General features: G+C 35.2%; 1 protein-coding gene across 3 annotated transcripts in view; it reads left to right on the top strand.

The window, feature by feature from the left end:
• Positions 1–27,926, top strand: part of tbc1d19 (TBC1 domain family, member 19) — a 76,924-nt gene that overhangs the window by 1,059 nt on the left and 47,939 nt on the right. Inside the window, exons 3-11 of one of the 3 annotated variants that reach the window (NM_200491.1) lie at positions 1,729–1,774; positions 5,052–5,127; positions 13,290–13,364; positions 13,455–13,518; positions 16,202–16,248; positions 16,861–16,971; positions 19,965–20,037; positions 21,419–21,457; positions 22,726–22,838. In NM_200491.1, coding sequence (NP_956785.1) covers positions 1,729–1,774; positions 5,052–5,127; positions 13,290–13,364; positions 13,455–13,518; positions 16,202–16,248; positions 16,861–16,971; positions 19,965–20,037; positions 21,419–21,457; positions 22,726–22,838 — 644 coding nt within the window. Of the gene's footprint in view, positions 1–1,728; positions 1,775–5,051; positions 7,142–7,799; positions 7,991–8,433; positions 10,460–13,289; positions 13,365–13,454; positions 13,519–16,201; positions 16,249–16,860; positions 16,972–19,964; positions 20,038–21,418; positions 21,458–22,725; positions 22,839–27,926 lie in introns of those variants that run through there. The other 2 variants (XM_087258990.1, XM_087258991.1) reach the window with 2 other exon arrangements.

Raw genomic sequence — 27,926 nt, forward strand, 5'->3', positions numbered from 1 at the left:
GTTTTTATTTGTTAAAATTGATCATGACATGTACAGTGTCTAGCCTTAACGGTATGCTGTAGCGAAGATGTAAACAACGGGAAATGATGTAAACAGCTGTAAACACACGCACACACACTCTTCACCAGCGTGTGCGTGTCTCTCTATAGGCAGCTTTTCCATGCGTTTTATATCTCAGATAATGAACTCGCAAATGATATGTGAACTATTCATATTACTTACACCTGCTTATTCCAGATATATGTGAAAGACGTTGTGTATCGCGTTGAGTTAAAAAATATAGGAGAGCTCGCCTAACCCGAGTAGCAGCAGAAAAATCAATCAAGGCTCAGACAGGTCGCATCCCACATCTTGTGCTTTATTTTTCTGTCAACAATGTCACTGTATATTACAGAACAATAACTTAATACGATTATCAGAGAAAATAAAAAATAAATGTCCCATGCACATGCATTTCTCATGTTACACTCGTCTACAGACAGTACACACACACACACACACACACACACATAGACACACAAAATGGCGATCTCTCTTAAAAGAGCCGCACCACATTTTCACTCGTTAAAGACACTTGTCAGATGTTAGAGAGCAGGCATGACGTTGACTGACTGTTTAAACTACAGTGCTTGTACGGGCGTGACGTGAAGCCGATCTGCGAATCGCTGGCCATTATGACACATGACCAATCAGAGTCACTTGAGGGCGGGCCTTTCAGAGGAACTATGAAATATAAAAGTCGTTTTCATGTTAGCTGAGTAGCTGTAAATAATAAAAGTGAAATTTTTGAAAAAATATTGTGATTTCCTTCAAGTGAAACACGAGCACACATTGCTTTGCATCTTATAAACACAACTAAGCCTTAAAATTATATTCTGGACCACCTATTTAATAAAAATATTGAACTCTAAAAGTTCATTTAGTCCCTTATTAATCTGGGGTTGCCACAGCAGAATGAACCTCCAACTTATCTAGCATATGTTTTACGCAGCGGATGCCCTTCGAGCTGCAACCCATCTCTGGGAAACATTCGTACACACTCATACACTACGGCCAATTTAGCCTACCCAATTCACCTATACCACATGTTTTTGGACTGTGGGGGAAACCGGAGCACCCGGAGAAAACCCACACGAACGCAGGGAGAACATGCAAACTCCACACAGAAACGCCAACTGACCCAGCCAAGGCTCGAACCAGTGACCTTCTTACCGCATCACCCTCTCTAAAAGTTTAAGTAATAAGTTTTACAATGTATTTGTAAATGTCCCCACCATCTAAGCTGTGCATGCTCATTATCCTGATATACTGAATCATTGACTTTTGGCTAATGTTTGCTTTAAAGTGTATTAAGTTAGAATAGAGTCATTTTAAATTGTGGTAATTATCCCAAAGCTTTGTAAAACATTAAAATTAGCTTTTAAAAACATTTAAAATGAAAACAAGCCGTCATTGAATATCTTTCACTAAAATGTAAGATTTATTTATTTTATATTTTTTAAAGAAAATCATATGTTCACCACATAAAATATAACAGCCATATAGAAATGTAATTTATTTCTGTCATTCAAAGCTGTCACATGAGACTTCAGAAACGTCATACTTCTTATTTTTGTGGAATTGCATATTATATATGGGATGCAAAAAATGATGAATGCAAATATGGACTTGTCAGCTTGTTTATGCTTATGTAGTGAATCTGTTTCTGTTGATTTATCATTCTTGCAGGTTGGGAGAGGAAATTGCAGAATGCAGTTTACAGGGAACTACATGTGTAAGTGATACTGTATATCACTGTTTTATTCTTATTAGTTTTATTAGTCACACTCTCCAGTGTCTTTTATGTACAATATAAAATATAACACTGATATTACTTGTATTAAATTTAATTAATTTGATACCATAATAAAGTATGACATGATATATATATATTCTACCTTTCTATTTCTCCCACACACTCAAATACAACGTTTCTAGAATGTTCTTTCCTTCAGTTTTAGTGTTACATTAAAACTGTTCCTTCAGTTTTCTTTTTATTACAAACATTTTTTTCTAGCAAAAAAAATAAATAAAATTCTACTTGACAGACTAAAACTATACAGAAAGGACAAGATGACCTTATTTAAGCTTTAAATGTCCCAGGTCTAAACTGCACTGGTCTGACTTGAGCAGGGGGGAAGGTCCTTTTTTATTTTCTTTTTTTTTATAGTGTGACCCATTTTGAGTTAAAAAGTTTTAAGAAAAAAAAGCTATTAAAACACATATGTGTATATGTACAGCTTTAAACATATTACTCTTTGTTTGGAAATGTTTTGTTATAGATACACTCTGTCATTTTCGGTGATGTGTTTATTATAAAACTGACTGTTTTAAGTTAATGGGACTGAAGAGACCTTATTGAAGAAGAGAAATAAAGTTGCTACGGGCTTCGTAAAGTTTGTTAATGGAATATAGTGCAGGTGTGTTAGTGTGTTACAGCACAGATGGTCTGTTAAATGTCTTTTTGAGACATTCATGTGATGGTCTGGGAAATGTCAAGAGTTTTGAGAGTAGGAGTCAACAGTTTATGGGTGCAATAGACAGATTCCAAAAGGAAAAATGTCTTTGAGTTTCTCCATAATGATAACTTATAAAATGTTCAAGACAGAACTACTGTGAGCTACAGGCTTGTTAAACTGTTTTGTATCAGAACGTAACACAAAATCAGAGATACATCAGAAATTGTCAGTAAGGATACAGATGGATACTTAAAAGATTAAGGAGAGAGAGAAAGGGAAAAAAGGGACATTTGCACAGTTTTATTTTAAAACAATATATATCGTGTTGAAGTTATGTATAAAAATATATTAAAATAAATAAAGAAAGAAAAAAAAGAAAGTAAAGGGAGGGGGAGGCAATTGGGAGGTGTCTCATGTACTTTATATCATGTATGTAATGTAGCTGTTTATTAAATCTATGTTTTATGTTTGAAGTTAGTCATGTGTAATTGTTAGAATTAGGTTCCATCATGCTTCAAATATATTCATCTGGAGACTAAGGCAATATGTTATTCTTTTCATTTCTCAATTTTTTCCATCCATTGTTCATACACGGGTGGGTCTGATCTAAACCAGTTAGACGTAATAGATTTTAGTGCTGCAGAGAGCAGTATTTGATAAAAATAAAAATTTCTTCTTTCCCCCATGCTCTCAGGCACCATAGGACTGCCACATTTGGTTTAAACTCAACACAAAATATGTCAGAATTGCTGCAGTTTTGGGCAATACCTAAAGATAGGAGAGTGGTTCCTTAAATGTCACAGTCTCTTCAGCATCTGTTAGTTGAGCCTATTCTTATCTTTGCTACAATTTGTGGGGTGCGGAAATATCTTGTGATGATTTTCCACTTACATTCTCTCCATACATTTGAGTTTGTGACTTGATGGACTTTTAAGCAAATATCAATGTAATTTCTTTATATGCAAAAGTATTATTTGGCTGATATGAAAACTGTCATTCATTCATTTTCTTTTCGGTCTAGTCCCTTTATTAATCAGGGGTCGCCACAGCGGAATGATCTGTGAACTTATCCAACATATTTTTTATGCAGTGGCTGCCCTTTCAGCTGCAACCCAACACTGGGAAACATTCATACTCATTCACACCCATACTAATATGAAAACAGACTTTTATATAGTTTAGATATAATTTGCTTGCCAGTGGTCTCTATCTGTATTTGCATCATCATCTTTTCTATTTCATCTGGATTGATGATATTCTCCCATTCTTTATGTTTTGTAATATAATCTCTTATTTTTAAATATTAATAGTTTGAATGATTGTGTATATATATATATATATATATATATATATATATATATATATATATATATATATATATATATATATATATATATATATATACATTTTTTTTTAATAAGCTAATATATATGGAATTTAGTCCATTATTTGAACATTTTTTTTTAATCTAGTATCTAATCTGATAGTATGAGCTATAGGCTCATATCACATGTATGTGCTTTTGTTGAAGTCATCAATCTGCATTAGTTCAGGTTATTAAAAAAATACTCTTATTTAAGAGCAGGACTATACATTACCCATGATTCCGCAGAGAACGCTGCACTAATTAGAACATTTTTGTCTGTCTTTCAGGCAGTCAGTCTCCCTACTCTCGCATTATAACTTTACTGTTCACCTTTAAAATCCAAAGTCTATTAGTGTGGAGAGTTTTGTTTTTTATTGTTTTATTAAGTGTACTATTTTTAAGGTATGATTGGATCTATGTTTGGATAATTATTATCATAATCATAGTCATTTGTACTTTCTCAATTATTCTGCTTTGTATGTGTTTTGATGTATAGTTGTATGGGAAAGTAAGAGTGGAATTAATTTAATACAGTGTCATTGCTTTTTCTAATCTGCACTGTGAAATACTATGTATGGTCCCAGTAAATACCAAAGAAATGTTTAAAGGGGGAGAGAAAAAGAAAAGTCTGTCACCATTTATTCTCCTTTGACTTGTTTCAAACCAGATTCTTTTTTCAGTTTAACACAAAAGAAGATATTTTGAAGAATGTTGGAAACCAGTAGCCATAGTTTCCAACGTTCTACCGCAAAACAAAACAAGTCAAAGGGGTTTGGAACAAGTCAAGTGTGAGTAAATGATTATTATTTTTTGGTGAACTATCCCTTCAAATCAGGGGTGCTCAACCCTGTCCCTGGAAATCTACCTTCCTGCAAACTTTAACTCCAACTTTGATAAAACACAACTAAACTAATTAAGCAGGATCTGAAGGAGCATTTGGTAATTAAAGGCATGTGTGTTTAATAAAGGATGCAGCTGAACTCTGCAGGAAGGAAGATCTCCAGGAACAGGGTTGAGCAAGTCTTTTCTAATATTAGGTAGAAAAATGCTGTCTAGGTTGGTTTTGTAAATAACTAAAAACTCTGGGTATCATACCTTTGGAAAAAACAGTTATTTTCTGCACTGTAATGGTATTCATGGTTTGTCCTTACATCTGTGTTGTATGTTTATATGTTTGTGTGTTGTAGATTGCCTCCCCCTGGACACCCCAGAGCCCCTCCTGAACACACCAAAGAGCCCCTGGCATACATGCTCAAAGCCCAGGTACACAGTCCTTTTATTACCGCTCTGCATTCTCTCTTTTTCTAGTTCTTATAGCTTTATTTATGCTGCATGCATCGATAAAGTATTTAGACACTTTTGAACATGTTCTCGAAGTCACACTTTAAAATGGCTAAATGTCAATGCATAGATAACAAAATAAAAAGACTTTGAAGACAAATGATCACTTAAGTTTGTTTTTAAGAATTTCAGTTCTTCGGTAGCAGATTAAAGGAATATTTCTCCTCAAATTGTTAATTCTGTCATTATTTACTCAACCCTTGTTTAAAACCTTTTTGAGTTTCTTTCTTCTGTCGAACAGAAAATAAGTTTTGAAGAGTGCTGGAACTTCAAGCTTCTGTTTTTCCTACTATAGAAGTCAATCATTACAGATTTTTCAGCTTTTTCAAAATATGTTTTGTTTAACATAAGAAGGAAACCCATAAAGGAGTTTTTGGGTGAACTATTCCTTTAACCCAGGGATTAAAGTTCTCCGTCGTTACGACGGATTTCCGTCAATTGGAGCGAGTCATTGACGGATTTCCGTCAATTACAGTGTTCCGCTTGTTCTTAATTTTCTTTCATGCTCTTTTCCTAATTTTAATGCTGTAAATATAGGCATTTCTCAAATAGTGTAATAAATGTCTTAATTTTAGTTTGAATAGGTCTTAAATTAAGAAAAGAAGTGTATTCAGCCTGCTGAGGAGGAAAAAAATTTTGTGATCAAAGCCTGGAGTGGAGCAAATGCACGTTCCTCTCTCCACTCTAAGCGTTTTAGCATCACTCCGCTATGGATCCACTCCGGGTTTTGGTATAGTTTCAGAGAAGTACATGTCAGGCTACGGCTGAGGTAAGTTATTTATATTTAAGATAGCATGGACCCATTTATAATGCAGGAAGGCTCCGATGTTTCGGAGATCGAAAAAAGTGTAAAAAATAAATGGAGATGGGCTTGGCTTAGCGAAATTGGGGAGAATGGCAAGCCTTTTAGTTCGTGGGCAAAAAAAATTAAACAACCAGGTACGTGTCTTTGCACAGTATGCCACAGGAAACTTCAATATGGCAGTAATGGCAAAAAAGTGCTAGCTCGCCATCAGTCAGAAGCCAGTCACAATGCCGCCGTTCGTGCTCTACAGTACACTTGCTCCCTGCCTGGTGCGACAAGTACCACAACGGAGATTCATGCATCTATGGCCGACCGTGTGTGCGATGTAAAAGTGCGCGTATGTTTTTTCATAGCGGAGCATGACCTGTCGTTCACAATCTCACAACCGCTAGTTAATTTGATGCAGTCAGTTGTCAAAGACAAGAGTGCACTTTCAAGATTGTCAATGTCTAATGCACATGCCTCCTACTTGTGCACACATGGTATTGCTGCTTATTGGAAGTCCGAATTGTCATCTAAGCTGAAAACGAAGATGTTCTCATTAAATGTAGATGAGGCAACAGATGGAAACATGGACAGGATTCTGAATGTTCTTGTTCGGTACTATGATGAAGATGTGGGAAAAGTGGCAACCCAGCATCTAGCCTCGAGGAAACTGAATATCGCAGATGCCTTATCAATCACAAACACATTGACAGATATTCTCCAGTCATATAGCCTGAACTGGAATCAGGTTGTTGGTATACTGTTGGATAACTGCAGTGTGATGAGAGGGAAAAAGTCTGGAGTAGAGACACTAGTCAGAAGAGAAAATCCATCACTGCTGGATGTCAGCGGAGACACTGTCCATATGGTCTCGAATGCAGCCAAGGCCCTTTTAAATACTTTCCAGGGATTTGTGGAACAATTTTGCTCTGATGTATACTATGACATTGAAAAATCACCCAAACAGAAAGAAATTTTTTCTGAGTTCCAGTCCTTACTTCATTTGGAGAATAAGAGCCTAATACGTCCCATCAGCAGCAGGTTCCTGCAAATGTTAGATGTGTGCAACAGAATACGGGACCTTATGGATCCATTGACCGTGCACTTCTACAGCGTCCTGTCTTCTCATGATCAACACAAACACAGGTACTTCTATTTTTGTATCATCTTATTTCTGTACTAGTAGGCTTTTTTTGGATCTTTAATAAAACACACACACGCACAGGTCTATGGTGATATCTTTGTGGGGCCCTTCCATAGGCATAATGTATTTTTTACTGTTTAAACTGTATATTCTATCCCCTTCCCCTTTTATTTCCCACGTGGGGCCCACAAAAAGGGCCCCACAACATCAAAAATCCCCGGTATTACTATCCATGAGGGGACATTTGGTCCTAAAAAAGTAATATAAATAAACACACACACACACACACACACACACACATATATATATACACACTCACTTTTTTGTTATTAATAATATTTAAAGATGCAGACATTTACTGGATTTTTTTACATAACAAATCTAAACCAAGGGGTGGCGATGCCTCAGTGATCAATCAGGTTATGTATATAAAGTTATAGATACAGTGACTCAAAGGGTTAAATATGTTAGAACAGTGAAGCTCAGCTTTATTCCAGATGCTATCAAATTATTAAATAATCTTTATATAGAAAAAAGGATGAGTCTTGACCTGTAAACTCAAAAATTATGTCATGACTGTTGAAGTATTGGCAATTAGAAATAGCATTGTCTATTTTTTCTCCTTAATCCTTATTTGTATATTATAATTTTGTGATGCAGATGGCTCCTGAACCAGCTTCTTGATAAGCATGCAGTTACATCTGATGAGAAGGCCAGGATAATATGTCTGCAACAGCAAATAGCAAAATCTGCGAGGATAGGAAGTGATGTCAACAAAAAACGAAAGACACGCATCTGTATGCTTTTTTCCGAGTTCGACAAGCTCACAACCATTATTGATTTGTATCGAGGTATGTTCACTTTTTATTCACTTTAAGTGTTAAGAAAAGTACAGAGATTTCTTATTTATTGAAATCCCTTTATTGCTATATTTATTATATGCTTATTTTTCTTGGAATCCTTGAATGGAATCTGAGTTAACTATAAATAGTTTTTAGATCACTGTTAATCAGATCACTTTGGTTAATACTACTACTACTAATAATAAACTATTTATACAGCAGTTTTCAAAAACAAAGTTACGGACTTATTAACCAGATTTAAAACATGTCAGGACTGATGTAATTTAAACTAGACAATTGAATAATACAAATGGAAATAACAAATCTAGAAAATAATATTAAAGGGTTTTAATGTTCTAAGAAGAGTATGTTACATTGCTATGAATGTGATAATTAATCAATGAATAAAATATACAGACCCATTTCTAATCTGGTTCTATTGTGATTTTTAGGTGTACTTCCAACTTTCCAGGTGTTCCTGAAGAAGTTGCAACATGAAAAGCCCATGATTCATGTGCTGCATGCTGAAATGCTACTGCTGGTTAGGGAACTTCTCTCCAAATTTATGAAGCCTGAAACTATCCCTTTGAGTGCAAATGGCTTGTTGAAGCTTAATGTTCACCAGAGAGACCTGCAGTACACTGACAAAAGGTTGTCTGTGGGAAGATTCAGCTTCTTTGCCTTAAACAAGGCTAGAGTGGAAAAGAAGCCCTGGGTGCAGAAGCTCTACAGTTCTCTCAGAGAAGGCTACATAAAGGCAGCAACATTCCTCCTGAAAAACCTGCCCCTCAACAACATCATCATCACCTCTTTATCTGCGTTGACACCATCATTGATTCTCCACGAATCAGTCCAAGGTGCATTCAACACCTTGGCCAAGGCCTTGCCAAATGCTGTGAAGTCAGAAGAGTTGGGTCAACTGGATGAAGAGGTTCGAGCCTACCAGATTAATACAGATCTAGGAGCACAGGCCAAATGCTTTGAGGAGAACAATGCACGAATCGATGTTGACTGGTGGAGTAAGATTTTTGCCATGAAGATGACAGGAGGAGGAACGAGGTTCCCCATCTTAGGGAAGTTGGTAAAGGCTCTTCTGTCATTGTTCACTGGCCCTCTTGTAGAAGGATCATTTAACATGATGGATGATATAATTGAGAAAGACAGGGTTAGGCTGAACATTGAGACTTATGAAGGTTTAGCCATTCTCAAGTCCAACATGAAGGTAATGGGCAAAACTGCATCTAAAATGCAAATTACCCCTGCATTAAGGAGATTTTGCCTGTCTTCTTATGAGACATACCAAAATCATCTGAAGAAAAAGAAGGTGAACCTTGACAATCAAAAGGAAAGGAAACTGAGGGAAGCTGTGAAGGTTCTCTCAGAAGTTAGGGTTAGAAAAGTAAAGAAAGGTTCCACCTCTTATGTTTGTGCTAAAGCCCCCACCTCTTCCACCCTGGGAGTTAAACGAATAGCTGCTGCTACAGCCTCCACCTCCTCCACTGCTGGAGTTAAAGGTAAATCTGCTGCTACAGCCTCCACCTCCTCCACTGCTGAAGTTAAAGGTAAATCTGCTGCTACAGCCTCCACCTCCTCCACTGCTGGAGTTAAAGGTAAATCTGCTGCTACAGCCTCCACCTCCTCCACTGCTGGAGTTAAAGGTAAATCTGCTGCTACAGCCTCCACCTCCTCCACTGCTGGAGTTAAAGGTAAATCTGCTGCTACAGCCTCCACCTCCTCCACTGCTGGAGTTAAAGGTAAATCTGCTGCTACAGCCTCCACCTCCTCCACTGCTGGAGTTAAAGGTAAATCTGCTGCTACAGCCTCCACCTCCTCCACTGCTGGAGTTAAAGGTAAATCTGCTGCTACAGCCTCCACCTCCTCCACTGCTGGAGTTAAAGGTAAATCTGCTGCTACAGCCTCCACCTCCTCCACTGCTGGAGTTAAAGGTAAATCTGCTGCTACAGCCTCCACCTCCTCCACCTCTCCTGGAGCCACTCCTGCACATGTAGCTAGTCAAACACTAAAACGGGTTTCAGGTGTAGCCAAGCTTCAGGAATATGGTTTTACAGCCAAAAAGCAGAAAAAGTGAAAAGCACTCTAGAGGCATTTGGACAAGAAAAGCACTTTTTGGAATTTAGTGGTGGTGCTGTTACTTTTTTTTTGCTGTTAATTATTAATAGTTTCACAAAACATTGTTTGGTGTTATAAGATACATAAAACATGCACTGAAAATACACTTTTTGAAAAAGCACTTTTTGGAATTTAATGGTGATGCTATTACTTTTTTTCTGTTCATTATTAGGAGTTTCACAAAACATTGTTTGGTGTTATAAGATAAATAAAAATATGCACTGAAAAAAACACTTTTTGAAAAAGCTCTATTTTGAATTTAATGGTGGTGCTATTACTTTTTTTCTGTTAATATGAGTTTCACCAAACATTTGGTGTTATAAGATAAATAAAAACATGCACTGAAAAGATGTGTGGTAGATGGTTGATTATTTGTCAAGTTATATATTTTTCAAAGATAGCTTTTAAAATATGCAAACTGGCAACATTAAAGCGGTTTAATCTCCCCTTAAAACGCTATTGGTCTCGGCTATTTAAATAAAATTTTGGTTTTAGGAATATGGCTTGGCCTGAAAAAAGTTCAGTCACAAGAATTTTTTTCACTTTAATCCCTGTTAACCTCAATAGTAAATTATCATGTTAAACTGTCAACCTGATCTGGTTATTGACATTTTGCTTATACTTCATAAAATGAGCTATAGTTAAAAAATGGAGGGAACATGCTCTTAGAACATGACCCAGCCGGGACCAGCGGTGTAAAGTAACTAATTACAAATACTTAAATTACTGTAACTGAGTAATTTTAAAGTTGTGTACTTTTACTTTCTCTAGAGTACATTTATAGTGCTATATCTGTACTTTTACTCCATTACTTTTTTCAACCTGCAGTCACTATTTTTTGTTGTTTATGGGGATTACAAAAATCACTCCTGTGTTTCCTGTCCAATCAGATCACACATCGAAGGTAAATCGATTAATGATGAACTACCACAAAACATGGGTGATTTATAATTGCAACAAACATTAGAAGTGTCCAAGAAGATGACCAAAATCTTTACACACATTGACCGGGAGACTGTTTAGATGCATGTCACTGATGAGAAGTTGACAGATGTTTGATGACCAAAATAGCCTTAGACACCCAGTAGACACGATACATCAACATGACATCAGATTGATGTTGTACCCTAACGTCATGGGGACGTTGCATTTTGTTTGGAAAAGAAAATCAGATTGACGTCAGAACTTAACGTCCAACCTAAAACCAATCAAATATCAACGTCTAATGATGTTACAGCTTGATGTTGTGTGGATGTTACCACTATGACATCTATCAGTCGGATTTTGGTTACCTTACCTGATAAATAAATGTTAGTATCTGACATCAATTTGATGTTGGTTTAAAATGTTGGCTAGACATTGGGTTTCGGTCACTTTCTAACAACCTAAAATTGACCAAATATCAATATTTAATGTCGTTATTGGAGATCAAAATAATGTCCTTAGATGCTGGCTAGACATTAAATTTTGGTCACCTGACATCACAACCTTAATCTAACCTAATATTAATGTCTTATGACGTTGTGTGCCTGCTGGGAAATAACTAAATGCACTACATAATGTTACTTTTGCACACATCCAGAAATTACATCAGCTTTTAAAAGAGAATTACTCACTAATCTTTAGTACTTTAGAATGGGCTACTTATTACTCATACTTTGACTAATGTTTACTGTACAACAGATGCCTTTACTCTACTTGCACAACATTTTTGGGCAAGTAATGGTACTTTTACTTGACTATGATTTTTCAGTACTCCTTCCACCACTGGCCGGGACTCGAACCATTTAATAGTATTTAATAGAAACATTTTTATTTTTTGTTTAAAACTAAACCTCTAAAAACATTATATTGTGAAACATTATTAAAATGTAAAATAGTCTGTTTTCTGTTTTAAATTGTAGTTCATTCCAGTAATAGAGAACCTGAATTTTAACTCTTTAACTGCCTGCTATACCAACTGGTTGAGCATATTTTGACTAAATAAGGACTGATAAAGCCATTTAAAGAATGACCATTTTAAATAATGGCATATACACATAGCATTATTGGTTTACAAAAAATAAAAAATAAAATCAAACAAGCAATCCTGTTGTACCACTACATTTGATTTTGGTTTTATTGTAAAAAAACAACAACAAAAAATTATAAAAAACATTAAATGAGAGTCTGAAATATTGTATGGCATACTTCAAAAAATAAAGATGATTTAGTATTTAAGTGTTTTGTTTTGATTGTTTTTTTTTATAAACATGAGGTCTTACCCTTCATATTTTCAGATTTTTTATAGTATATTTATTAAGTCTGGTACTTTTACCATAATCCAACAAATCTACCATTTGGTAGAGACTAATATTTGAGAAATGATGGGATGTGTTGAAATAAAATGCATTGAGTGTGCTAACTAGCAACCTTAAGAGTTAAGAAATGACATTCAATTTTTTTTTCTTAACTTTTTTTTGTTTTTATTTCAGTGTTTAGTGTCACATGATCCTTAAGAAATCTTTCTGATATACTTAATGGTGTTCAAGAAATGTTCCTTATTACCATAAATGTTGATATTCAGTGTTGCTTTTTACTTCAAATAACAGATAGAAATTTAAAAGAACATAATTTATTTAAATGAATAACATTGTGTTTCTAACATTTAAAACTTTTAATTTGAATGCATCTTTGTTGAAAGTATTCATTTTCTAAACATTTGAACAACTGTATGCTTTTTTTTTGCAAGTTGCGTTAGTGCAATTTGTCTTACTGGTTTTATATATTTTGTATATTCAGCAATAATCATGCATTCTAAAAAATGGCTTAAAGTACATTTTGGAGACATGCATTGTTATATTGTGACATGGTGGCTCAGTGGTTAGCACAGTAAGAAGGTTGCTGGTTCGAATCCCGGCTGGGTCAGTTGGCATTTCTGTGTGAAGTTTGCATGTTCTCCATGTTTTGGCGTGGGTTTTCTACGGGTGCTCCGGTTTCCCCCACAGTCCAAAGATATGCACTATAGGTGAATTGAATAAACTAAATTGGTTGTTGTGTGTAAAACGTAAAACAAATGCCAGATAAGTTAGTGGTTCATTCCTCTGTGGCGACCCCTGATAAAAATAAAGTGACTAAGCCGATAAAAAATGAATGAATGAATGAACATTGTTAAATTAATGTTGTGTTTTTGTTATAGGCAAGCTGGGAAAAGAGGATCCTGAAGAGTCTGAACAGTATGTGCACTGAATTGGGAATCCCACTAGCAAGGAAGGTAAAGTTTTAAACCAGAGCATGTACACAACTATTTACATGCGAGCAATAATATTTTGTTAATATAATTGTTTTTTTTTTTTCTGTTTAGCGTCCTGTCATGGAACAAAAGGAGCTGACAAACAAATGGAATGAGATGGGAACTGATGAACCAGGTAATACAGACATTCACAGTTTGCGATTCCATCCTGACATGATGTGTTCTGTGTGTTCATGCATTGCAGAGTGTTTACACACAGATGTTTGGCTCACACACAGAAGCCCTGAGCAGTAACAGCTCCATAACAATGCTATCAGTTTGCAGTATGTATGATAACATTTACCGCTTTCTGCAGGACACTGGCATAAACAGCCCTTCCTGTGAAACCAGAGCATGTCCAGACCTCTGGAACCTGTCCAAATAACTAAAGCTACTGTCTACTGTAGTTTCTTTTCTGCATCCTTCCTTCTGTTTGCTTATTTAGCACTTTCTTTTAACCTTTATTTTTATTGGTTTCCTTCTGTTCTGGTTCTGTTGGAAAAGTCTGACATGACAGTAATTTAGCCATCTGTACATTTGGTCATCACAAGTCGTTTTTTTCCTTTCTGTGAAATGCAAAACTGCACCCTCTGTTCTTTGATTCATATTAAGGTGAAAAAAAAAGTAAACACAAAATTGTTTATGCAAAACTTTGGCTTTTACAACCCATCTGTGTTTAATATGTTTATAATAATGTGGTTATAATAATATGCTCGGTAGAAGATCACAATGAAATGCCATTCAGTGTAGCAAATAAAATTGAAACTGAAAAATAGGCTGTGCAAAAGTTTGGGCACCCTCTCTTATGTGGATTTTTAAAGGTGTAGTCACTTAATGCTGATTGATTCCAACACACAATTGATTTGAGTGACTCAGTGAACCTTAACAATCCCAACACAGGTGCAACCAATCATGAAAAAGATATTTAAGATAGCTGATTGCTAGTTGTGCCTCTCCTGATTGTGAACTTGAATGTAGCAACATGGGAACCTCAAAAAGAACTTCCTAATAAACTAAAAATGAGGATAATTCACCAACATGAATAAGAGAAGGATGCAAAAATCCTATCACAAAGGTTTAAAGTCTCTATCTTCACAGTGGGAAATATAGTAAGAAAATGGAAGGCCACAGGAACAGTTCTTGTCGAGGAAGGATGTGCTAGACCAAGAAAATATTTGAAAGGCAAAGGCAAAGAATGGTTCGAAGGGTCACAAACAAACCACAGACCACTTCTTAAATTCTATGGGTTGATTTGAAAAGGGCCATTCATGCTCGGCACCCATCAAACCTGACTGAACTGGAGAAATTGTGCAAGTAAGAATGGCCCAAAATGCCCTTAGCAAGAATTGACTGTACTTTAACTATACTATGTTTATAAGTAGCGTCTACAGGCTGTTATTTCAGCAAAAGATGGCTCTACAAAAGATTGATGTCAGTATCGTGTTATGGTGCCCAATTTTTGGACCTGTCTGTTTTTGTTGTGAATTAAGGTGCATTGCATCTGTTTTGATTTAATAAATGCTGAACTTAAATGTTGCTTTTTCCCTAGGGTATAAAATGTATCCAAATAAATTTGCTGATTTGAAAATCCAACATGTTATGGCTTGCAATTATAAAAATCAAAACTTTTGCATAAGACTGTATACAACAAATATGCAACTTTGGCATCAAGTTTCCAAGTAATAACTTTGTACAATAACCGGAGCAAAGACCTTATACGATACTTTTTTTGTTAGCTGAAACAAGAAATGTGTATTTTCTTCATACTTATTCATGCTTAAATATACTATAAATAAATATAAAATATATAATATAAATATAAGTAAATACTATATAGTATATTAAAATGTGTTTATTATTATTATTTTTTTCCCAAATAAGTTGATCTTTATTTTAAAGTTTTAAAAACCTGACTATTTTCCAGCAGTTATTTATCATAATGGCAATAAAATCACCCTGCAGATAACAGAAAGCTGCTATTAAGTTACTGAAATCTTAAGGTTTGCAAGTAAAGCCTGCCATTACATGGGTATTTTTACTGTATCCTGCCAACAGCACCTCATTAGCATTTATAAATCACATTAATTTATAAACTGAAGATTGTAGTGTTATTTTACATTTGATTATTCAGATAATGCAGCCTGCAGTTTAATGATGATGTAAATATCATTTGACCCCAAACAGCGGCACCTTAGTGAATATAAGAATTCAAATGATTAATATTAATGAAAATTACACCTGCTCAATGAAGATTAGATGATTTACTACATTAATAAATCTGACAACTTGATCAGAAATCTAAAAAGAAGAGAAAAAGATTAAGCCATCAATAGAAAGTAATACTGTGGTTAAAAGTGTTTTGCAGATAACAGTGCAATACTTATTTTTTATTCCAAACACATCAGAATAACAGCGCCATTGTGGTCCAGTGGTCAACACATTGCGTTATGACATCACCAATCTAAGTTCGATCTGAGTAAATTTTTTTTTTTATTTATTTATTTTTTTTCATTTTTAGTGTTAAGACATATAGTACTGTTTGGGTTTATATAGGTGCACGTATTTTCTTTATATTTTTTTTGTCTGACCACTGTTACAAAGGACTGGATATCTATGAAGAATTTTGCACAGAATATATATTTAGATATGGCAGGAAAGGACATTGTGATGTTTTAACATTTTTCAACTTTGTGACGATCAACTCAAATGTTGTGTCAATTCTCAGCCGTGTTTTATTAATCTCTTCTTTTCAATTACAATAAATGGTAAGTCACTACAGTTTGGCAGCATTCAGATCTCTGTTGTTTCTTTTATTGCAGACCTAAGCAATTTCAGGCCTGTCTACGCACCAAAAGACTTTCTTGAGGTGGGTTTCGCTTATATAATCAAATCAGTTTATTGAAAACATCCGGTCCAAATGAGAAAGATAGGCCTGGATACGAAGCAACTGATTGGATTCCCTCAGGAAATGTTCGGTTAAATTACTGTGAGTGAGAGAATTGACTGAGTGGTTGTTTTGATAGCACTACAGAGCCATTTACACTTATGAATGCTTTATATATAGATGACTATGATACAGTAGACAACATTTGAAGTGAATCTATAAGTATGGCTATACAGTCAAGCCCAAAATTTTTCAAAACCCTGGCAGTTCTGAGTTAAAATGTATTTTATTCAACTAGCAAGTATCTGTTTGACCGGAAATGACACAGCCTTCTCCCAAAGGATCATAAGACGTTGTACAAGAGACAACATTATGGTAATATTTCTCAGCTTTTATTTAGATTTGAACAAAAACTTTAAGTCAGAATTTGCCAGAAGTATGAATAATTTCTGGCTTGACTGTGTGTTATTATTATATTCTGTATGATATATTGAGATACTTTACAAAGTTTTCTCAAATGTCTACTTGTTTTCTTTTTACTATGAATGTATTGTTATTAAGGTAATATGAATCATAATATGTGTTGTCTTGTAGGTTTTAATTGGTTTAAGGAACCCGAATACCGAGCGCAGTGATGATCTGACTGTCAAAAGCCACTGGGGATTAATCCAGGTTTCACTTAATGTCCATGACATTCCTCAAATGGTCAGTCTTCCTCTTTTTTTATTTCAGGTTTATTTTTAGCTTTGTATCTCAAGACAAACAATTTGCATTGCTTGTAATCTTCCGAAACCATTCCTCTGTAAACAAATTACAGCAATTTAGAGTTTATTTTCATGGTCATTTAGATTTCTCTAGTGAAATCTAGTTTAGATCTTGGTGCTTGCTGCTCATCTGCAACTACTGTAAGCCATTTCCTAGTTAAATTGCCATTCACTTACATTTCAAGGTATTAGTGGTATACAGTTTGGTCCATAAATATTTGTAGATCATTACGATTCTAACATTTTTGGCTCTTTACACCAAAACAATTATTTTGTAATGAAACAAACAGACTATCAGACTGTCATTTTCAAATTTGAGGGTATTTACATCCAGCTCAGGTGAACACTGTTGGAAATCCAACAGTTTGCAAATGTGCCTCCCACTTGTTAAGGGTCTAAAAGTAATGGGACAGAATAATACTCATCAATCAAACTTTCACTTTTTAATACTTGGTAGCAAATCCTTTGCAGTCAATTACAGCCTGAAGTGTCTAGAATGCATTGACATCACCGGACCCTGGGTTTCATTCTTGGTGATGCTCTGCCAGGCCTCTAGAGCAACTGTCTTAAGTTCCTGCTTGTTCTTGGGGCACTTTCCCTTCAGTTTTGTCTTCAGCAAGTGAAGTGCATGCTCAATCGGATTCAGGTCAGGTGATTGACTTGACCATTGCATAACATTCCACTTCTTTCACTGGAATGATTCCTTCTTTCAAAAGCAACTCTTTGGTTGCTTTTGCAGTATGCTTTGGGTTATTCTCCATCTGCACTGTGAAGTGTCATTGAATGAGTTCTGAAGTATTTGGCTGAATATGAGCTATGAAATATTGCCTGAAACACATCCGGCTGCTTTTGTCAGCATTCACATCATCAACAAATACAAGAGAATAGAGCTGCACGATTCTGGCTAAAATGAGAATCATGATTTTTTTGCTTAAAATAAAGATCATGATTTTCTCACGATTCTGTAGATGTAAAATAAAGATATGGTAAAAACAAACATATGACACTACATCAATAACAATATTGTGTGTAGGTCTACTGGTTTCTATAAATAATTATATTCTACTTATAACTATTCTGATGTTGAATTATTATGTTTGAGATATATGCTTGCAATCTGTCATATTTGACAATTTTATTCACTGGTAAAATCCGACATTTGCCATTATCAGATTATATTCAACAATATATAGGCTAGAGTAGTCATACTGACATTGTAAACATTTTCATGCACAACTGTGGGTTTGCTATGAAAGAAAAAAACATATCAAATGCTTGTTGTAATCATAACTCTAAAATGTGTTATGATCATTTAAATGAAGTGCACACTTTTGGATTCATTTTGACTGCTAAGTGCTTGTTCATGCTTGTTCATGCTTGTCCATAATTCTAAAAATTATTTACAACTGTATTACCTGTTACTCGCAACATATGCAGGTTCTGTTTACTAAAGTAAAAGCGTTCACTTAAGTAGCGCGTGTGCCCGCCCTCTCTGTGGTAACAGCTTACTGTCAGCAGCTCACGTCAAGTGTGATTTCCCGGCCGCGAAATCATCATTATATTAAGACAAAAATGACATTTTTAGGTAAATTATACCTTATAAATACAGTATGTGACTCAATCAACATCTTTTTTAGGTGTCAATGTAGCAAAAGACTCGTGCAGCCGCCTTTTCTTCTCTCCTGAATTTGAAAATATGATTGGCAGAATCGTAGAAATGCTGTATTAAGATCGTCTAGGGCAGGGGTGTCAAACTTAATTCCTAGAGGGCCGAAGCCCTGCACAGTTTAGTTCCAACCCTGCTCCAACACACTTACCTGTAGGTTTCAAACAAGCCTGAAGGACTCTATTAGTTTGATCAGGTGTGTTTAATTAGGGTTGGAACTAAATTGTGCAGAGCTGCGGCCCTTTTGGAACTGAGTTTGACACCTGTGGTCTAGGGGTCGAATCGAGATTGCGATCTTTTAACGATTAATTGTGCAGCTCCACAAAAGAACCAGTTATATTGACAGCCATACATGCCCAGCTCATGGCACTACCACCACCATGATTCACTGCTTATGATCATGAGCAGTTCCTTTCCTTCTTCATACTCTTCTCTTCCCATCACTCTGGTACAAGTTGATCTTGATCTCATCTGTCTAAAGGATATTGTTCCAGCACTGTGAGGGCTTTTTTAGAACTCTAATCTGGCCTTCCTGTTTTTGAGGCTCACCAATGGTTTACATCTTGTGGTAAATCCTCTGTATTCACTCTGACACAAAACACCCACCTCCTGAAGAGTGTTCTTGATTTAGCCAACTGTTGTGAAGGGCGTTTTCTTCACCAGTCATCCACCTTAGTTGTTTCTGTGGTTTTCCGGGTCTTTTCGTGTTTCTAAGCTCACTGGTGTGTTCTTTCTATTTAAGAATGTTCCAAACAGTTGTTTTGGCCACGCCTGATGTTTTTGCTATCTCTCTGATGGGTTTGTTTTGTTTTTTCAGCCTAATGATGGCTTGCTTGACTGATAGTGACAGCTCTTTGGATCTTATCTTGAGAGTTGACCGTAATAGATTCTAAATGCAAATATCACAGTTAAAATGAACTCTGGACCTCTTATCTGCTCATTGTATTTGGGATAATGAGGGAATAACACACACCTGGCCATGGAGCAGCTTATAAGCCAGTTGTCCAATTACCTTCGAACCCTTAACAAGTGGGAGGCACATATGCAAACTGTTGGAATTCCTACAGTGTTCACCTGATTTGGATGTAAATACCTTCAAATTAAAGCTGAACGTCTGCAGTTAAAGCACATCTTGTTCGTTCCATTTCAAACGATCAGACAATTTAAGACAACAATAGTGCAATGCTTTCCTTTAAGACTTTTCTGTTTGGTAGGATATAATACATTGCATTTTGATAACTGTAACCTAGTATTTGTTTGTGTTGCAGAGGGAAACTTATGCAGAACTGGGTCTTTCTTATGGACAGCTTGGTATAGACGATCACACTCATGTTCCTCCAGGTATTTTTTTTTCTCATATTGCCCATATTATATTTATGTAGATGGGGTGAGCTCCACTAGTGCCACACAGTTGTAGAGTGCTCCTCCAGTTTTAATGACTTACATAGAAGACTTTTCACTGACTAACCTGTTAGACAAGTCAACTGAAGTTTCACCTATACATATCCTGCTCTATATGTATAAGTCGTTATAGTGACACTTCAGTATAGGAACCAGTTCTCACTAGTTGTTTATTATGCTTAATTTTACACGTTTATTACTTATAAAGTCCAAATTCTACATCCCTAATCCTACCCAACAACTAAACTACCCTACTTTTATGTTTCATGAGGGAATAAAACGATTAATGCTTTGTTAATAGTGAGAATTTAACATTTAAATTTGGTGTGTAAGGCACGTTTTGAAGGAGCTACTGTATTTGTCATCATTTTTTTTGCATTCATCTGTTTTTCAAAGGATGAATGCTTGCAACAAAATCTAAAAAACGAGACGTCCTTCACTCATGTTGTCTATGACTATTATGGTTTTTCTTGTGCGAAGGATTTGTTTTGGCTGGGAAAATAAAAAAAAACGTTTCTGAACTCTTCCAACAGCAGTTGATTTATTTATTGCTTGTATAATGTTCAGGATAATTAATTCAAGCTATACTTTCACAGTCATTACTTGTGAGCTAAAGACTGGGCTACAAAACAACCTCCTAATTACAAAACAATGTTCTATTTTTCCAGCTGAGACTTATGCCTTTTCCTTTTGGCAGATATTGAAAAAGATAATCATGTCTGCAAGCAGTGTACACTTTAAAGGCACAATATGTACAATATTTTCATTGAAATATAGCATAAACCCTTGATCTTTCCAATTTGGTTTTATAGTAAATAAGAAAACACCAAAGACGCTTCAACATTTAGTTAATTTTTCATTTCGAATACTTTAGCTTATCCTTAAACATGATTTCTGCAGGTCTCAGTAGAATGTAATGAACATGAGAAGATAATTCCACACCCAGTCATGGCATCATGGCAAACTACGCCGTTGTTTGTTGTGAATACAAACACTCTAGGGGTGTAGTTGTGTAATTACATTCTGTGCCTTTTGATGGACTGTATTTTAACCAAGGTAAACCATAGTAAATAATGTGAAATTAATCCTCAAATGTCACAAATGAGACTTTTAAGTAAGGAATAGTGTACTTCCATCCAGTTGTTATATAAAGGTCATCTGTATCGCTAATATGTGTGCTTTTTTTATTCTACACACTGTTAATACTGTATTTAGTATGTAACTCCACTGTTAAGGTTACCTGCTCGGTTTGAAATATTTGTGTTGGTGGTTTGCACTCTGCTTTTCTATAGCTGACTGTCTCTCTGCTGTTTCCACCCAGATTTGTTTGAGAGTGAGCACATTCACATCGGAAAAAAAGGTAAAATTATACTGTTTCGGTCGTTATCATGACATGAATGCTTGTTTAATACTGCTTTATCACTGAGTCTTGTGGAGAATATTTGTTTGATGTTTGCTATTCCATTTCTTTTTAACTAATACAGTCTGGTCAGATTTTGAAGGCAACACTGATATATCGTTCACTGCCTGCGATATACCACAATCATGTGCATTTAAAGGAATAAAATGGTATCTTTTTTATCTTATAAAACTATGAGAAAAAAGTTTTTTTATACTGTATATACAGTTTAGCGCAAAATTATTATTCATCCTGTGTAATATATTTAGGTGATATTTAACGGAGCACCAAAATTTCCACAGTATTTCTGATCATATTTTTTTTTTCTAGAGAAAGCCTTAATTGATTTATTTTGTCTGGAATAATTTATTTATTTATTTATTTTTTTACCAATTTTAAGATCAACATAATTAGTTACCTCTTATGCAATATTTTATTTGTGATTGTCTTTAGAACAAACCACTGTTATACAATGACTTGCCTAAAACTTTACCCTAATCAACCAAGTTAAGCCTTTAAATGTCACTTTAACCTGAATACTAGTATTTTGTAGAATAACTAGTCAAATATTATTAACTGTCATCATGGCAAATATAAAGTAAATCAGTTATTAGAAATTAAAACTATTAGTTTTAGAAATGTGTTGAAAAAATCTTCTCTTTGCTTAACAGAAAATTGGGGGAAAAATATAAAAGAATTCAAATTTAATATGTGGGATAATAATTCTGACTTCAGCTCTATATACTGTATTTTTAAAAGAACGTGATGTGCTTATTCAGTAAGAATGCATTAAAAATTATCAGAAGTGACTGTAAAGTCATTTTAAAATGCTGTGAGCGTTAAATTACAAACAAACTATAATATAAAGCAGCTGTTTAAATTATTTGATAATAATAATAATTAAATGTTACTTGAGCATGAAAAAAGCATACTTCTAAATGATCAAATAACCCACAAAACATTAGTAAATACAAACTTTAGAACAGGTATTAAATGTATGGTTGGATTTTCTCACTTTAATTTGTTGTCTATCAGTAGACTTGATGTTATTGGTTATTTAAGGATGTGTCTTTATAAATAAAATGCTGCCTGTTTAGAAAGAACTCGGCTCTGGACACTTACGTGGATTAGTATGTTATATGAATTAACTTTGGAGACTTTAGGAGCCTTTTCAAGAGTGTTTAGTAAATGGTATAAGGTTTGCTCTCCTGTTTTTCTGCATTCTGTAGTGGTGAGCGAGCAGGACAGTGCAGCGGCGCAGCAGTACAGTAGGCAGGGCTGCCCTACAGGCCTCAGGGCCCAACTCTGGAGCCTTATCCTGAATACCACTAATGATCCTGAGGTAATGATGACTAAAGATTGTAAGAAAGGGGATATCGTTGAAATGTTCTTTACATTTTATTTTTGTCTTAAACATCATTTAAAAATGGCAAAAGCCTAAGCAGCAGTGCTTAGATTAGTGGTGGGCAAAGATTAATCACATCCAAAATAAAGGTTTTGTTTTGACATGATATATGTGTGTGCATTATAGAAATGTATTTTGTATATGTGAAACTCATACATAAAACAAAACTATACAGAACTAATTTTGTTACATAGGAACTACTTTCTTCCGAATTCAAATCATAAGCTGACAGTTAAACAGTTGAGCATGCATCTTTTAAACTTTAGGTCTGTAGTGTCTGCTTTTTGCTGGCTGTATGTGGGTGGAGTAATACAAAAAGGGTAAAGAGGCTGTAGGAGTTCTGATATTGCAGAATATCGCACGGCTATCAGCCAATCAGATTTGAGAACCAGACAGAACTGTGGTAAATATATATATATATATATATATATATATATATATATATATATATATATATATATATATATATATATAAATTTATATATATATAAATATATATATATATTTAAATCCCCACATCAAACCCCATTTATCTTTTCAAACTGGGGTCATGGCAAAATCTCGTGTGTCAAATTAGAAATCTGAAATGACAAAAGAAACATTTAAAAAATGTGTAAAATCATGGGTTGTGAGGACTGGGATTTGGAACAGCCGGCATATTGGAATGTTTTTTGAAAGATCGTGATATGCAATAATGCTGCTTAAAGTTTATTTTAAAAATAAAAAAAAATATTAAGTATCTTAAAAGTAAGGGCACAAATAAAACATTTTATCAAATTAATTACATGATATGCCGTATAACTTATAAGATTTAAAAAGATAATTGACCCAAAAATAAAAACTGCTCACCATTTACTCTCATTTAAGTGGTTTCCAACTTTTATGAGTCTCTTTATTCTGTTGAACGCAAACACGAGCTGAAAATCTGCACTGTAAAAGTCAATGGCTCCAGGTTGCCAGCTTTTTTTATTTTTACAAAATATTTCTTCTGTTTAACAAATAAGTTTGGAACAAATGGAAGAGTAAACAATGACATTTTTTAAAAAAGTTCTTTTTTTGGTGAACTATAATTATTGGATGAAAAATTTACCCACAGAATAATACTTAAAATTATGTTTGATCAAGATTGAATAAATCTTAAAAAAACAGCTTCTAATATATTTTTATTGACCATAATCCTTGGACTGGTACAAATTTATGAAGAGGAATGGGGGGGGACAGATTAACTATGAACATTATGAACATTATTTTCCTTCATAATCAAATAATCTAATTAATGTGCTAAATTATCAGCTTAATAAAATATAAAAAAAATATATATATAACAATTTATAGAATTGTACATAAGATTGTAATATACATCATACACTGTATATACTTTCTCTCTTTCATGCACATACAGTCATGCACAAATCCTCAAACATATGTGAAGCTACCATAAATATTTATGGACATTTAAACAAATGAAATGGTTTGTATATCTTAATTGACATTTATGGCTCTTGTTGTGAACATTTTCCAGAACCGACATTTTATGGGTATTTATTTGTACTTATCGGGAGATTTCATGGCTGAAATGTTCCATTTGCTGTGTGTATTACAGCTTCAGATTACTAGAAATAAAAATATCACACTTTTTTGCGAGGGTTAATGGAAGTTAAAGATTAAAGGTGGATATATATTTTTCACAGTACATTCTGAAGCTGATCTCGAGCAAAATGATACTGAAAATTTTGCATTCTAGGGGCTCTTTAAAGGTACAAGCACCCTCGAGTATTTTTTTTTGAGATTTTAACAGATTTGTGTGTTAAGCATTAGTTAAGACGTAAGCACCTGTTATCTTTAATTGTGGGGAAAACTGGATCATTTTGAGCTTTTGTCAGATAAATTCATCTTCCAGGTTTAAACTCATTTTTGGGGTGGGATCAAAATAGGTGACGTAGTGATCGTCTGCCTGTCCAGAGATGACATGTCGGTATCTGATTATTATTCATAGCCGAGTTTCTTATCCTGTAAAAAGACCCCGCTTCTTAATTAATTATGAGCACATGCTTTCCGTTGAAAGACCTGCCACGCTGTGAGACAGCGGCCATGCAAGGCACGCAGTATTTAGCCATTTATGAAGGGCCATAATTTTTTTCTATGATTCACAGGGTTTGTTGCATAGCTTTTCCCATGTTGTCCAGGTCAATACAGCAAAGTTGTTTGTGTGCAGCAAGCATTTTTGTCAAGAATGCTGTATGAGAATTGGAGAATGGCAGACTTTGTCTTTTATCAGTTGAGTTCGTTACCATTCAGACACATCACTTATATCCATGCTGCTTTGTTTGCACATGTTTACAATCCTTCAGATTACCGGCAGGGCTAATGATTGAAATGGACATGGCAAGAGACCTGGGGCCTCATGTATCAACGCTGCGTACCCACAAAAACTTTGCGTACGCCAGGTTTCACGCTCAGAATTGCTCACGTTTGGATTTACTAACGATGAACTGAACATGGGAATGTGCGCAGCTCCACGCCAGCTTTATAGCTGGCGTACGCACATTTTTTGTGCTTGTCTGTTTTATTTTCATTGGCGACTCCTAGAGGCAGTTGTGTTAAATTCCTCTCTACAAAGTGTCTGAGCCTTGCAATGGCAGCTGTATGAGACGGGTTCATCTAGCAGATATATAAGGTTTCCACACCATACAGTTGACCAGCTAAACATTAAAGCACAATTTGCAGCAGTCGCCTGTTTTCCAAATGTAATCTGAGCTATCTACTGCACACACAGTGCTATAAAGACACTATCTGAAGATGAATTTGCATGCGTGAATCAGAAACATTTCCATTCAATAAATGTGCAAATAAAATATGATGCACAAACTTATTAATGATTTCTACTTGTCTTTCTCGTCATAAATAGTTGGCAAAATCTGATATGTTGCGGGGGAAAAAAGAAGAAAGAGTTCATCAGACGCTGGATTCGAACCGAGTTCATGCTTGAACGTGTCAAAACATGTTGACTACGCCTTACGAGCTGTGCCACTGAGACTGTTAAGGGTACTGCAACATTTTACACCTATAAATCACACTATTTCTGTTGTAATTTACTCCACGATGTTCAGACCCAACTGTGTTAGTTGGCATCAGCTAAACTCTCCCATTTTTATTTTGTTGTTAATTCCGGAAAACGAACTTGCAAATAACACCGCTTTTCTCCGGTCTACCTCCGAAAGCAGCACCTCCAATTCACATTCTGTTCAAAGTTTCTCTTTTTGCTTGATTTTGCCATAGCTTTTTCGTTGGGTTTTGTCAATGTAGAGTCATTAGCATATTCATACGGGGGAGGAGGCAGGGATGGGTTTTGTGCTCGTGCATGTTGCGCTTAGTTTCACGTACATTCTGATGTACAAAAGAATATGCATGAGATTCGGCGTACGCAGTGTTTCATACATCTGAATTTTTGAATGTGCGTACGCAATGTTTTAGTATGATTTCCATGCAAGTCTTCGTACATGAGGCCCCTGCTGCACTGCTGAATGGAGGACAGAATCCTTCTTATTTATAGTGTTTATATAATTATTTTTATAATGATATAACAAATAGTGGTTATGTGTAATTATATGAAATTACTAAATGTAGCAGGACATTTTAACTTAAAATCATGTAACCCATAAAATCATGGGTCTCCTCACAGTTTGTCTCATTTTGTGCACCAACTGACAAAAGTTCGCTCCCCTCTTTCTCTTCTGCTCCGCTGGCTATGCCCACTCCTCCCTTTGCTCCCAAAGCCCATCATGACACCTTTTTTTTTAGTTCTGAGGTAGACTTGAACTGAAAGAGGGGGTTTCATGACCCTTTAACACTGGAACCACCATGGGGTCAATTTTACCCATCACTGTCATTAAAATGTACATAAAAGACCTTCAATAAAACATTCAAGCCTCCCAGTCATTGACTTTTACTAAAATTGCATTCTTTGAAATACCCAGATATTAAAAATTGTTTAGATAAATATAGATGAAAACGTGGGACATTTATACCTATAAGCTTCAGCATGGGTGAAATTTACCCTCTATAAAAAAATGCGTGTATTTATGCACTGCTTATGTTTGAAATTACTCACCAACCTTTTATTTTCAATTTCACTCACTGAAATAGTGGTTATAATAAATGAAAAGTCACAGTGACTAAAAAAAGGCGATTCGTAGAGCTATGAAAAACACAAAATGCAATAAATGATGGAGAGTCTGGAGAAAAAAGTTATGCATCAAAGTATGATGGCTCAAATTTAGATATTTTAACCTACTTACAAATGTTCAAACTTTATTGGTGTTGTTCTCCTAAAAAGTATATCCTGAAATAATCTTTTCATTAGTCTAGACCAGAGGGGCCTTAACTTAGTCCTGGAGGGCCGGTGTCTTGCAAAGTTTAGTTCCAACCACAATCAGACACACCTGGGCTAGCTAATCAAGCTCTTACTAGGCTTTCTAGAAACATCCTTGCAGGTGTGTTGAGGTAAGTTAGTTCTAAATCTGCTGATTTTAAATTGCTTGGAGAGCTTGTTACTTGAAGATTCAGGTGCAAAGTGCAAATCGCACAGAGAAAACGCATTAAGGGCGTGTCAGAATTCACTTTTGCTAATATAAGGATGGAAAAATCTGCTTTGCGCAGTAGCGCATGGTCTAAAAGGGTTGAGCTATTTTCTTAATGAGTGATAGGTGTGTTTTGAGAATAAACTAATCAGAGTCTCATCTCCCATTCCCTTTTAGAGCCAGGTGCGTTGCGCCATGGTGCATTTGTTATTTACATGACGACTTTGTAAGTGGAAAACTGACCGTTTCACTAGAAAGAAAATGGTTAAACAGAGCATCTACAATGCAAAAATGAGGGAAAAGGCCTCTTATTGTCTACTTTCACTTTTGCTCCCGTGGATAGAGAAACCTTGTATGCACAGACATCAATTAGTCTATAATTAATTAATTTTGTTTGTTAAGCGCAAATATTTGTTTCAAAACTTCTAAATTCAGTTCTAATTTC

Source organism: Danio rerio, chromosome 7 (assembly GCF_052040795.2).
Source record: "Danio rerio strain M-AB ecotype USA chromosome 7, GRCz13ab, whole genome shotgun sequence".
Taxonomy (NCBI): domain Eukaryota; kingdom Metazoa; phylum Chordata; class Actinopteri; order Cypriniformes; family Danionidae; genus Danio; species Danio rerio.